The sequence below is a fragment of the Myxine glutinosa genome, chromosome 1 (assembly GCF_964187855.1).
Source record: "Myxine glutinosa chromosome 1, kmMyxGlut1.1, whole genome shotgun sequence".
NCBI classification, from domain to species: Eukaryota; Metazoa; Chordata; class Myxini; order Myxiniformes; family Myxinidae; genus Myxine; species Myxine glutinosa.
In genome coordinates, this window is record NC_136261.1 from 16,159,904 (window position 1) to 16,172,679 (window position 12,776).

General features: G+C 46.4%; 1 protein-coding gene across 1 annotated transcript in view; it reads right to left on the reverse strand.

Annotated features, from left to right (window-relative positions):
- Positions 1-4,713: 4,713 nt before the first annotated feature.
- LOC137421486 (uncharacterized) overlaps positions 4,714-12,776 on the reverse strand; it is a 63,608-nt gene continuing 55,545 nt past the window's right edge. Inside the window, exons 3-5 of the mRNA XM_078784968.1 lie at positions 11,334-11,480; positions 10,761-11,200; positions 4,714-9,927 (exon numbers count right to left, since the gene is read on the reverse strand). Coding sequence (XP_078641094.1) covers positions 9,145-9,864 — 720 coding nt within the window. The 5' untranslated portion in view covers positions 9,865-9,927; positions 10,761-11,200; positions 11,334-11,480 and the 3' untranslated portion in view covers positions 4,714-9,144. The remainder of the gene's footprint in view (positions 9,928-10,760; positions 11,201-11,333; positions 11,481-12,776) is intronic.

Consider the following 12,776-nt stretch of genomic DNA (forward strand, 5'->3'; position numbering starts at 1 on the left):
GTCCGGAAGGATTGGGAGCTGTGTTGTCATAAATGCAACAGTGAGTCGAGAGGGTTATTGCGTATTACAGTCGGGCGCTTTCGAGGCCCGAGCGAAATTATTGCGTTACATGCAAATAGATTGGCCCTACTCTCGGCAGTTGGACACTTTCACCCTTACCTTTGTGGGAGGGAGTTTGTGATCCGAGTGGATCGTGCCTTCTTGCAACGGCTTCTTCGGTTCAAAGAGCCGAAGGGACAAATTGCCAGGTGGCTTGAGAGGCTGCAGCAGTATAATGTCACTGTGTAACATCGGCCCGACAAAGCACATGCCAATGCAGACGCGCTCTCTTGGTGGCCCTGTTTGGAGGCACAGTGCAATTTTTGTGATAGACAGGAAGCCAAGGATCCAATTGGGCAAGATCAAATTGATGCATGCCGATATGCAGCGAGAGTGACAAGGCAAACTTTGCCACAACTCCCACCTGAATTGGGCGATGTGAATTAGCGAGAGAGTCAAAGGGAGGATCCTGTTTTGGGGCCCCTTTTTCATTGGCTAAAGGAGGACAAAAGACCTTCTTGGGAGGAGATTGCTCCACACGGGGCCCAGGTGAAGGCCTATTGGGCACAGTGGCAAAATGTTGGGGTTGAAAGATGGCCATTTGTATTGGAAATGGGTCACACCAACGGGCAATGCAGCTTCGGTTGATAATTGTACCAAACAAATTGAAGGAAGTGGTTATGGGGCACGTACATGGGACTAGGACAATGGGACATTTGGGCGTGGCCAAAACTTTGTCCAAATTGCGGCAAAAGTTCTACTGGGTGAATTCGGGCAGGGACATTCAAGATTGGGTGAGATCCTGCGACCTCTGCTGCGGTAAGAAGGGACCCCCACGTGCGCGCAAGGCCCCGCTCCAGGTGTACAACGTGGGAGCACCACTTGAGCGAGTGGCAGTAGATGTAGTGGGCCCCCTGCCAGTCACCCGCCAAGGGAACCGGTACATTATGGTGGCAATGGACTATTTTACCAAGTGGCCAGAAGCCTACCAATTACCCAACCAGGAAGCCCGGCTGGTAGCTCGGGTACGAGTTGAGGGATTCTTCTCCCGATTTGGCGTTCCCAGGGAGCTACACGCCGACTGGGACCAGAACTTTGAAACTGTGCTCCTGCGGTCGATGTGTGAGATCCTCCAAATTCACAAGACCAGGACGACCTCTCTTAGGCCTCAATCGGATGGGATGGTGGAGAGGTTCAACCGGACCCTTTTGACACAATTGGCCCTCTTTACATCCAAAAACCAGCAGGATTGGGATGAGCACCTCCCCTTTGTACTGATGGCATGCAGGACCCGACAGCATGGGACCACTTGGTGCACCCCCGCCGTGTTGATGTTCGGTAGTCCCCACGAGGAGATGCGAGTCCCCACAGATTTGTTGATGGGACTGTCACCAGAGGAACCGGGTGAAGCATCTGTGGAAGGCTATGCAACCAATTTGAGAAAGAGCATAGAAAGGGCTCACGAGTTTGCAAGGAAGCAAATTGGCTTGGCTTCCTCACATATGAAAGTGCGGTATGACGTTCGGGCACACACACCTCGGTTCCTCCCCGGAGACCTTATTGGGCTCCACTGGCCCCGGAGGAGGAAAGGGGTGTGTCCAAAACTCACCTCACCTGAGAAGGGCCCAGGGGTGGTACTTCGGCAGGTGACTGATGTGGTCTTCAAAATTGATGGCATGGTCGGTGAGGGGTGGAATGTATGCAACACAGTGTCTTGTGGGTGGCCGTTTGTTTTTGTGTGAAGGTGATGTGTATTTATGTGGTGGTGAGGTTTGAGATTATGGATGAGTGATGATTACTGTGATTATGAAAAGTATTGGTTAAATGTGAATATGGGATTTCACATCATGGCAGGCCATGGCAGCAACGTTTGGAAACGACTCTTTTTAAACATCTGCTCTGGAAATTTGTTTGAAAATTGAATGGCAGCAGGGGAGGAAATGTGTTTTGGGGATTTTGTGAGTGGGGAAGGTGTGCGTGTCCGCAGGTACAGATCAAGCTCTGAGGAGCGATGACTGCGACCCCCCTCTGCGGCAATTACCCCTGACAATCAGTGGTGACTGGAAATTGGAGCCCGTCGGTGGAGGGTCTGATTGGGCGCCTTGGGTTAGAAGACTCCTGGCGACCCGTGTAGCTGTGCGGAAGCAGGAGGCAACAGACCCTGGAGTGTGGAGACCCCCACCAGCGGGGTAACGGCGGAAAGGGGCTGTTTGACTGTCACGGGGCGAAGAGGTAAAGGGGGGGGGGGCAATGAATTTGTAAGTCAAGTGACTTGCGTTTGGACTGCGGGCACCACAGCCTGAAGTGCCCCCACCATCTTGATTGTGCGGTACCTCCCCGCTGCCTAGTTGAGAGCAACACACACATGTGAGATGACATCGATGCCATGGTCCTGCAGGGGGATTGATTAAGTGCTTTATTGACTTTTGAAATGTTTGGTTGATGGAATGTGTATGAGTGGTTATGGGTTTGTGTTGAATGAATGTGGGCGAAATCCACCGAGCCAAGTCACTCACCTGTAACACCAGGAAAGGGCCCACGGAAATTTTGGGGTGCATTGGGACAGCCCCGAAGGTAACGTTTAGTCTTGTGGCATCCACCGTGGGACGCGGTCTGTAGGAAGGGGTTGTATAAATGTTTATAGAATTTTTGAGTTTTTGCAGGTTAAGGTTAAGTTTGTGGTTGTTCGTTTTGCGTGTTGCTCGTTTCCCTTCCTCCGCAGGAACAACAAGTGAATCCTCTTGGATTGCGCTGAGGTTCGGGCATGGAATTTCTAGGAGGAAGTATAATTTGTATGCAATGAAAGTACATGTAATATGGGATCGAGTAAGATCGAGTAAGCTTCACCAGTGCGCGTGCGCGAATTTACGTCACGTCGGCAGCGAGAAGGGGTTCCCCAACACGAACCAATCAGGAACTGCCACGTCACACTTATATTATCTCAGAATTCCTGTGACAGGAATTCGCGTTACACTGGCTGGAAGTCATTCGCTAGAGGCGCTTCCTCAGCGCTAATAAATTAGAACCATTGTAAATATTTGAAATGCATAATTGTAAACGGGATGAGCATGTTAAGGAGCCGATGTCGGTAGCTTCGGCTCACTTCCCACAGCCCTCCTGATTTATTTCATAGGGTAATTAGGTGTGAGACCGTAAGTGCTAAGACTGGAATGGTAGCGCATGCAGTGAACCTAGCAAGGGGCTACAGTTCCAGGGGGGCGGAGGGTTGGGGATGGGGCTGTGTTATGTCGGTTGTGTAGGCATATATAGATCCAGGTAGATCTGCATAGGTATCATGCTTCGTCTGTCCAGTGAGAACAATCTCAATGTGATAAGTTCTGTGTTTAGGCGGTTTGTCGGATCAAGTGTGTACTTGTGATCATACGAGGATGATCCGGTGATAGGTAGACTAGGGACTATGATACTTCCCCTGTGTGTGAAACCTCTGTGCTCCATCCATTGTCCCTTATGGCAACACACCACATACATGAGCTAGATCCATTAGTGCACCACATTAATTCCCCCGCCGCCACAATGACTGACCGAAAAGACCGACAGCAAGCGGCCGCACAGTGGTACACCGTGGCGATCAAACATTGACCAGGCCGGCTGAGAGCCACATCCAGGGAGATCTCGTGATTGGCCAGGGGAGGGGCAAGCAAAGAGCAGGCCACCAATTGGCAGAGCAGGGAAGGACGTGTGATTGGTTAGGGAAGGGACAAAAAGCTTCCCCGGGATTGGGAGTAAGGAAGGTAAAGGAGCGACACCGATTGGCCACCGACCGATGACACCTCGGCCAATCGGTAAGGAAGGCGCGAAAGAGCCACAACAAGCGACGCGCTGATTGAAGGACAAGCGCCGGTGATGCAAGAATGCGCGAAAGACCACCAATAAATGACACACTGATTGGGAGAGATAGAGGGTGACGTCAGAAGACGATCAGTAAAACGACTCGCTGACCGACATTTTCTCTCTTCGCCTCTGCCTCTCTTCAATTCTTGGCATATTTTGCGCTTGGACCTGTTCTTGCCTTCAGACTTTGGTGGAGAGACGGAGCGCCGACGATTCTTTTCCCCTGTGCTCACATACGAATGACGAGCTAGGCTTGCTGTTGGAGCGCTGACGATCCTCCTTTACTGCATTCACGCACGGGGCCTGACGAGTGATCGCGTGGGCGCGCTGAGGGCTGCTCAGCGCCTACGACCAGGCAGTTCCCGCCAACACCAGCGCTGCGTCGCACGAACACGCTCGATGCCTGACGATTCTTTACGAATCACAAAAGCTAAACTCGCACCACACAAACCCCAACACAATGATTATTTTATTTGAATATTCCTTCGTCCGTGTATTTGAAGTGAGGTGTGGGGACGTCCCGATTTAGGACCTTTATTTTGCCGGCCCATTCTTGTTGGCATCCGTGGCAATAAAACCTTATTTCTTTTTGTACATAATTCAGTGTTCGTGTGAATCTAATCACTTCGCAGGTTGGAGAATGCGCGCGGACTGCCAGGTAAATCTCGCCGCTTCTTCTTCCTCTTTCCGTCTTCCACCCGCGTGTGTATAGCAAATCCACCATTGACCCGGACGCCTCGTTAAGCTCGTTTCCATCCGCTATTCCCCAGTCTTAACCGAGGGCAATCGCGTGACAATATTCACAAAAACACAGGCAGTGCATTTGTGCTTTGAGGACCTCTCTTTATTGTGAAACCCTGAACAAATTAAAGTTTAAGGAAAAACATACGCAGGACTCTTCTTTTGATAAACAATTTTACAACAAGGGTGTTCTCCCAATATCACACATGGCAATGAAACATGGACGACAGCAAAGATCGAGTAAAAATTGATGTCCAAACTGCCATGGAAAGATTCCATCTGAGCAGAACTAAAACGGGACCAGAAAAACAACTAAATCAGATGGAAAACAAATTTTCTAGACACTGGTCAGTGGTCACAATCAAAAAACGCAAATGGAACTTGGCTGGATACGTGGGAAGGACAGAGACAAGAATAACAAAACTGCATTCGAAGAAAGGCCCTGAAAGAAGCACGTTGAGATCCAAGTACAGATTGAGAGATTAAGTTATGTTACCATTTTTTCTTTTTTGTACACAAGATCGAGGTTCGTGTAAGAGCTAACATTGATCACAAAAAGACAAACCGACACATCAAACATATGACAAAAGGAAGGATCGGGAGAGAAGATGGAGAGCACGGACATTGGGAGATCTGTGGGAGGGAGAGGGCTTGGGGGAGGAAGCATGGGGAGGGGGGCGGGGGGGTGGGAGAGGTAAAAAAAAAAAACCACATGGACACTGCTCGGACATCCAGGAGTGGTCAGAATTTCAAAAAAGTGGATCTGGGGTGAATTAACGGGGGAAGAAAAGATCAAGGTTTTGGATGGGAGAAGATAAGAAATGGTAGTGAACAGCTGTTTTAAAGGCCTGGAGGGAGGAGTGGGATTGAAAAAGAGTGAGGGAGTTTGTTCCAGAGGCAGGAGAAAAGAGGACTGAAAGAGTGAAGGTGAATAGAGAGTCTTGATTTTGGCAGTTTAACCACAAGAGGGTTGCTGGTAGATCTTGTGCGACCTGTAGGAACATTTGTGGGACAGAGCACAGAGAGAGCTGGGGAAGCAAGGCCGAAGAGGAGTCGGTCGAAGACAGAAAGACCACCAAGAGGAAGTCTGCAAGCCATGCGTGGAGATTTCCATTGAGTTTGGTGAGAATAGGAGGGTGCTAGACCGTATCTAAGGCATGTGCTCTGTCGAGGGAGGCGGCTCTGATTTATTGTTTGGCATGAAGTATCTCCATCCATTGTTGAGAGAGCAGAAGCAGCATGTCCAGAGTAGAACGTCCTGCTAAGAAATCAAATTTATGATCCAAGATCAAGCCATTAGAGATGAGGAAGGATTTGATGTCAGAAGCGATGATCGATTCCATGACCTTGCTGATTGTTTGGAGCAGGCTAATTAGTCTGTAGTTTCAAGGATCTGTTTTTGCACCTTTTTGTGCATTGCGGTAATGTTGGCTGATTTCCAAGCAGATGACAGATGACCTTGAACAAAATAGAGGGTGAAGAGAACAGAGAAAGGGTGAGGTAAAGAGGCAAAGAAGGATTTTAGGACCCGTGGGCTGATGCAGTCTGGTCCAGTTGCAGAATCAGAGTCAAGGTTTGACAAAAAGTTCTCCACCTTGTCAGGAGAGAAGGACACAGAGTCCAGGAGCAGCTGGGTACGACTGAGTACGGTGAATACAGAGAGAGATGGGTTTGGGACACAAGATTTTGACGCAAACACAGAGTTGAGGCATTCGGCTTTTTCACGTGCGGTGTCAGCTGTGTTGCCCTTTGAGGTAAGGGAGGGGATGGATGGGGGAACAAACACCAGAAACAGATTTGACCAGCTGCTACCAGGATTTGGAGGAGGGCGACAGGTTTGAGAATTCAGTCTTGAGAGCAGAGAGATACTGTTTCCTGGCTCTCCTGAGGGTAGATACACTTGTTCTGAGCTTTGTGAAAGGAAATGAGATTACCTTCAGTTGGATTTGCCTTCCATGAGGTGATGGCAAGTTGCTTCATGGCAACTGCCTCACTACAAGCTTCAGTGCATCATGGACGGGAGGAAGGATATGACAAATGAAGAGGAGATGGGATAAATCTATGCATGAGAGAGCAGTTTACTTTGGAAGAATTCCCAGGAAGAGTTGATGTCAGAGGCAGTAAAGATGGGAGACCAGTCCAGATGATTGATGGCTGCTTGAAAACAATGCCAGTCAGCCTGAGTTAAATGCCAGACTCATCGGTGCCGAGGAGGCTCTCTGCGATTGGCCAGAGATGTTCACTTTAACAAGGAAATGATCAGAAGAACCGATTGGAGCAGAAGAAGAGCAGCAGACATTTGCAGGGAAGTCAGTCATAACCCAGTCGAGAAGAGAAAATACTCCGTTTGCTGAGATCCAGGTCGGGAAATTGACAGATTGTGTCAGTCCCAGTGAGTTGCAGAAGTCCTTTGCTGAGGTCTCATCGCTGGTGTGAGAGGAACCCACACCCAGTCAGTTGGCATGATGACAGTTCAAGTCGCCATATATGAGGAAGAGAGAGTTGGGATGAGTGGATAGAAGTTAGTCCATGTTGTCAGACAGCGAGATGTAAATGGAGTCATCACTGTTTGGAGGACGGTACAGAACACATATGAACAAAAGGTGGGAGCGGAGAAGACGCCGAAGCCAGAGGTACTCTTGGGGGTGGGGTGGAGAGAGGGCAGTGCAAGGAGAGTGAGGAAGAGAGTCTTTGATAAAGATAGCAACCCCACCACCAGGACAAGGCTCGGGCCTATCATACCGGAGGAGGGAGAAACGAGGAAGAGATATTAAGGAATCAGAGACATCTTGAAGGAGGAAGGTATCTGTTAAGCAGATTTTTTTTTTTTTTGTATACAAGATCGAGGCTCGTGCAGGAGCGAACATTAATCACACAAAGAGTCAAACCGACACATAACACACAAAATAAGGGGAGTGGTAGAGGTATGTGATGGAAGGGAGGGGAAGTGGGGAGGAGGCAGCTTTGAGGAGGAGGTGGGAGGGGGGAGAAATGGAGAAAAATAGTAGGGTGGAGATTTGAAGGGGAGGTGTGAGGGGGTAGTTTTGAAGGGGAGGGGTGAGGAGCGAGTTTGAATTATTGGCATCACATTTTTAATTTTGGTTGTGAGAATATGGAGAACCAAATTAATAAATTCAACATTTTTTTCCCTGTCGTTTTCTATAAATTTAGTTTGAGTAGCATGGACGTGGATGGGCTTAGCATCCTGAAATTCTTGTTGCCTTTGGGCACAGGTTTGCAGTCATTGTTGTGGATATTCTGTTAACAGCCAGCCGTATGGCTTTCATCAAGGGGATCAGGGGTGCTGGCTGGTTGTCCGGAGTTACAGGTGGTTCTCTGAGGAGTTGTGCTCACAAGGAATATGCCCAAAGGGATGTACGCTTTCACGATAGCTTTCTCCTTGCTGGTTCACTGAATATCTCGTCTACTGCTGGGGAACGCATACAAGAGGAGCATGCACAACATGGCACGGGTAATGCTATGTGAATTTAACAAACCTTCAACAGAAAAACTCTTCCCAAGTCAGAGCATTTTTTTTACGTGAGCACTCCAGCGTGGGTTGCACTGTGGAAGTTCAAGCTCCGTTGAGAAATAAAATCCTCGTCAAAAAATAACTTTTGTAAGGACGCTCTCGTTGGTTGTTATCTCCATATGCGGGTTTTAGGAGGTGCGAGTAAGTTCTCCATGAACTCAAAATCTCCACCTCCTTTTTCGGTGAAGGGTCATTATTCCTGAACCACTTTGTGAAATTTCATTCTCATAGATTTGTTCCAAGGGCCCGTTTTAGAAACCTCACTGAACATCTAACAGCCTCCACCTGTATGTTGTTTGTCATGATATTCCCCAGAATGCTTTTAAGTGCTCAGTGGGGGTTTTCTTGATCATCCGGAGTCCCTGTTGCTCCGACTATCACTGGTACAATTTCAGGTTTCTTCAATTTCAAAATACTCTTGACGTCATTTTTCAGATCCTGCTGTTTCAGATTTCAGCTCTCCTGTATGGACCCTTGTATGTAATTTCAAATTGCTTTTTTGAGAGAAACCTTTGTCACATATCGAGCATTTGTGTGGTCGCTCTCCTGTATGGATCCCTCATATGTAATTTCACTTTGCTGTTGTTAGAGAAGCCTTTATCACCTATCGAGCATTTGTAAGGTCCAGAGCTTTGTTTTAGATTTGATTCGATTAGATTAGATTTTAGATTAGGTCTGGAGCTAGATTTGCGGGAATAGAGCCTGTGATTGATGTTGTGAAGAGGAACAGGTTGAGATGGTTTGGTCATGTGTTGAGGAAGGATGAAAGTGACTGGTTGAGAAGACTGATGGAAATGAATGTAGAAGGGAGTAGAGGATGGGGAAGACAGAGAAAGACTTGGCTAAAGATGGTGGAAGAACAAATGTGGGCAGGGGTTAACAAGGGGAGATGCAGAAAATAGGACAAAATGGAGAAGATCGTCATGGTGACCGCAAGGCCAACCCCCGCTCGAGCAGGGAAAATGGCCTTAAAATGCATGTTATTGTTGTTTTGAGCATTTGTAAGGTCGCTCTCTTGTGTGGATCCTCACATGTAATTTCAATTTACTGTAGCTAGGGAAACCTTTATCACATATCGAGCATTTGCAAGGATACTCTCCTGTATGGATCATCATGTGCGTTTTCAAATCGCCTTTTCCAGTGAAACCTTTGTCACATATCGAGCATTTGTGAGGGCGCTCTCCTGTATGGATCCTCATATGCCGATTCAAATCACCTTTTGCAAAGAAACCTTTATCACATATCGAGCATTTGGAAGGACCCTCTCCTGTATGGATCATCATATGCGTTTTCAAATGACGTTTTTCAAGGAAATCTTTGTCACATATCTTGCATTCGTGAGGTCGTTCTCCCGTATGGATCCTCATATGCGTTTTCAATTGACCATTTCTGTGGAAACCTTTGTCACATATCGAGCATTTGTGAGGACAATCTCCTGTATGGATCCTCATATGCCTATTCAAATCACCTTTTCCAAGGAAACCTTTATCACATATTGAGCATTTGTGAGGACGCTCTCCTGTATGGATCCTCATATGCCTATTCAAATCACCTTTCTGAGAGAAACATTTGTCACATATCGAGCAGCTGTAAGGTCGCTCTCCTGTGTGGATCCTCATATGCCTATTCAAATTGTTGTGAGAGAAACTTTTATCACATATCGAGCAGCTGAAAGGACGCTCTCCTGTATGGATCCTCATATGTAATTTCAAATGGTTGGTTTGAGAGAAACCTTTATCACATATTGAGCAGCTGTAAGGACGCTCACCTGTATGGATCCTCATATGTGATTTCAAATGCAATTTTTGCAAGAAACCTTTATCACATATCGAGCAGCTGAAAGGACGCTCTCCTGTATGGATCCTCATATGCCTATTCAAATTGTTGTGAGAGAAACTTTTATCACATATCGAGCAGCTGAAAGGACGCTCTCCTGTATGGATCCTCATATGTAATTTCAAATGGTTGGTTTGAGAGAAACCTTTATCACATATTGAGCAGCTGGAAGGACGCTCTCCTGTATGGATCCTCATATGTAATTTCAAATGGTTGTTATGAGAGAAACCTTTATCACATATTGAGCAGCTGTAAGGACGCTCACCTGTATGGATCCTCATATGTGATTTCAAATGCAATTTTTGCAAGAAACCTTTATCACATATTGAGCAGCTGTAAGGACGCTCACCTGTATGGATCCTCATATGTGATTTCAAATGCAATTTTTGCAAGAAACATTTGTCACATATCGAGCAGCTGTAAGGTCGCTCTCCTGTGTGGATCCTCATATGTAATTTCAAACTGTTGTGAGAGAAACCTTTATCACACATCGAGCAGCTGAAAGGACGCTCTCCTGTATGGATCCTCATATGTAATTTCAAATGGTTGGTTTGAGAGAAACCTTTATCACATATTGAGCAGCTGTAAGGACGCTCTCCTGTATGGATCCTCATATGTGATTTCAAATGGTTGGTTTGAGAGAAACCTTTATCACACATCGAGCAGCTGAAAGGACGCTCTCCTGTATGGATCCTCATATGTAATTTCAAATGGTTGGTTTGAGAGAAACCTTTATCACACATCGAGCAGCTGAAAGGACGCTCTCCTGTATGGATCCTCATATGTGATTTCAAATGCAATTTTTGCAAGAAACCTTTGTCACATATCGAGCATTTGTGAGGCCGCTCTCCTGCGTGGACCATCACATGTGTCTTCAAATTACCTTTTGTCAAGAAAGCTTTATCACAAACAGAGCACTTGTGGGAGCGTTTTCCAATGTAGATCCTCATGTGTATTTTGACGTCACTCGTTGAAACAAAATCCATTCTGCACACATTACATTTGTAACAAATTTGCTTTTCTCGAACCTTTTTGAGTTTGTTTAATTTAATATTCATCTTGGTGTTGCGAGGCCCAGACATGCACTTGTATTTCTTCGGAAATGAGTCTTCATCTTGTGATTGCTTCTTCAAAAAAGGCTTCTTCCTCACCGTCAACTGCGACTGGACCTTATTTGTCCCATATTATTTCTCCATTGTTCTACAGAAACAAAGAACACAATATTTTCTTTTTTTTGTCAAAATCAAAATGCAAAGTATTTGACACTTTTCTGAAAATTTATATTTTCTCAATACAAAAGATTGCATGTTAATGTTTTTACGTTTCCACTCACCAGATGCAAAACAGGAAGCACTTCCGTTTGTCATGTGAATATCATCTGAACCTTCCTTTGCAGAAGCACATTTTGAATCTTCTGTTACAGATGAATCGTTGTCATGTTGTCTGCGTCTGCCTTCCACATTTACAGGACAGACATCACCTGTGTAGAAATCAGCGTCAGTCTTTTGCAGGGAAATGAGATTGAGAACCATCTAGAGAGTTCATAGAACATGTTACGCCACACAATGTATACTTCAATTCAAATATAACAATTAAATTAAAGATTGTTAAAGAAAAATACCGGATGTTAACCCTCTGGAGTCTATTCCCATGATGCACATCGAATCCAGGAGGCGGTAATTGCACGGTAAATTTGAATGCGGTTAGAGCCTACAAATTCGGCTTGCAGACGTTTCGGCGCATGCGTGAAGCCGATAGAATCGGCTTGTAGACTCCAGAGGGTTAAGCACGATTAAAGCAGTCTTTCACATCATCCTTATGCACCACCCTATTTGACATGTCCAAGTGCTGCTATACTGGAGGTTATTGGAATAAACAAGAAGACGATTTATGTTCAACAGTGTTCAAATATTTAATTCAATTCAAATGAAGTAAAGATTGCAAAAATCCTTTCAAAAAAAAAAAATCTGGAATTTACTGGCATTGTAGTGTAGTGTCGATTACCTCACTCTATCTTTCTTACACGTTACATTAGTTATTTGTGCCTGTCGTTTGTGTCCTTTATGATGTCATTCTGAACATTAAGTTTCCTGTTTGGAATGATTTTCAATGTTGTTTGACTGCCAAACCGGCAGAGTGAAAATATTGTTGCAGACACGGGGTTTGGGGTGCATCACGTGTGCGACTTCTCGGACTCTCCCGGACCTCTGGACCTGCAGGCCGCCGTGCCGTGGATAGGTCCCCGGCCAGAAAAGATGTTGAGCAACGACTGACACCGATTGAGACCGCCAAACATAGCAACACAATTGATCTCGGCAGGCGATCCCTCCATGGCATGAACAGGCAGGAAGCTTCTCCTTGGGTGCCCAGTGCGTACAAACAGCAGCGATTGCTCTGGCGTTGCAGCATTCAAGCTGCTTCCATACTCAATATTCTAACCTCAGCAAGCCCTTCTCTGTGGAGAAGTTTGACGGTGCATCCGTAGTCTACCAGTTAATTTAAAATTTCGCACTGGCATTCGGCGGATTTCCTGCATGGAACCCCGACGTGTTCTCCATATTCACTGCTTATGCTGCAGAAGTCACACACATACATACGCCCCTCCCCATAACCTTGACCACGCCCACTCTTACATCATGGTACTTCCCCCAAACCATGCATGCTCAGAAGCTGCCTCGCAGACCAGCACACACAACTTACACACACCGGCCATCTCACTTACCCTCGCACACCAATTATTCGCACAATCAGCTACACAATCATTCTCACTCCATTC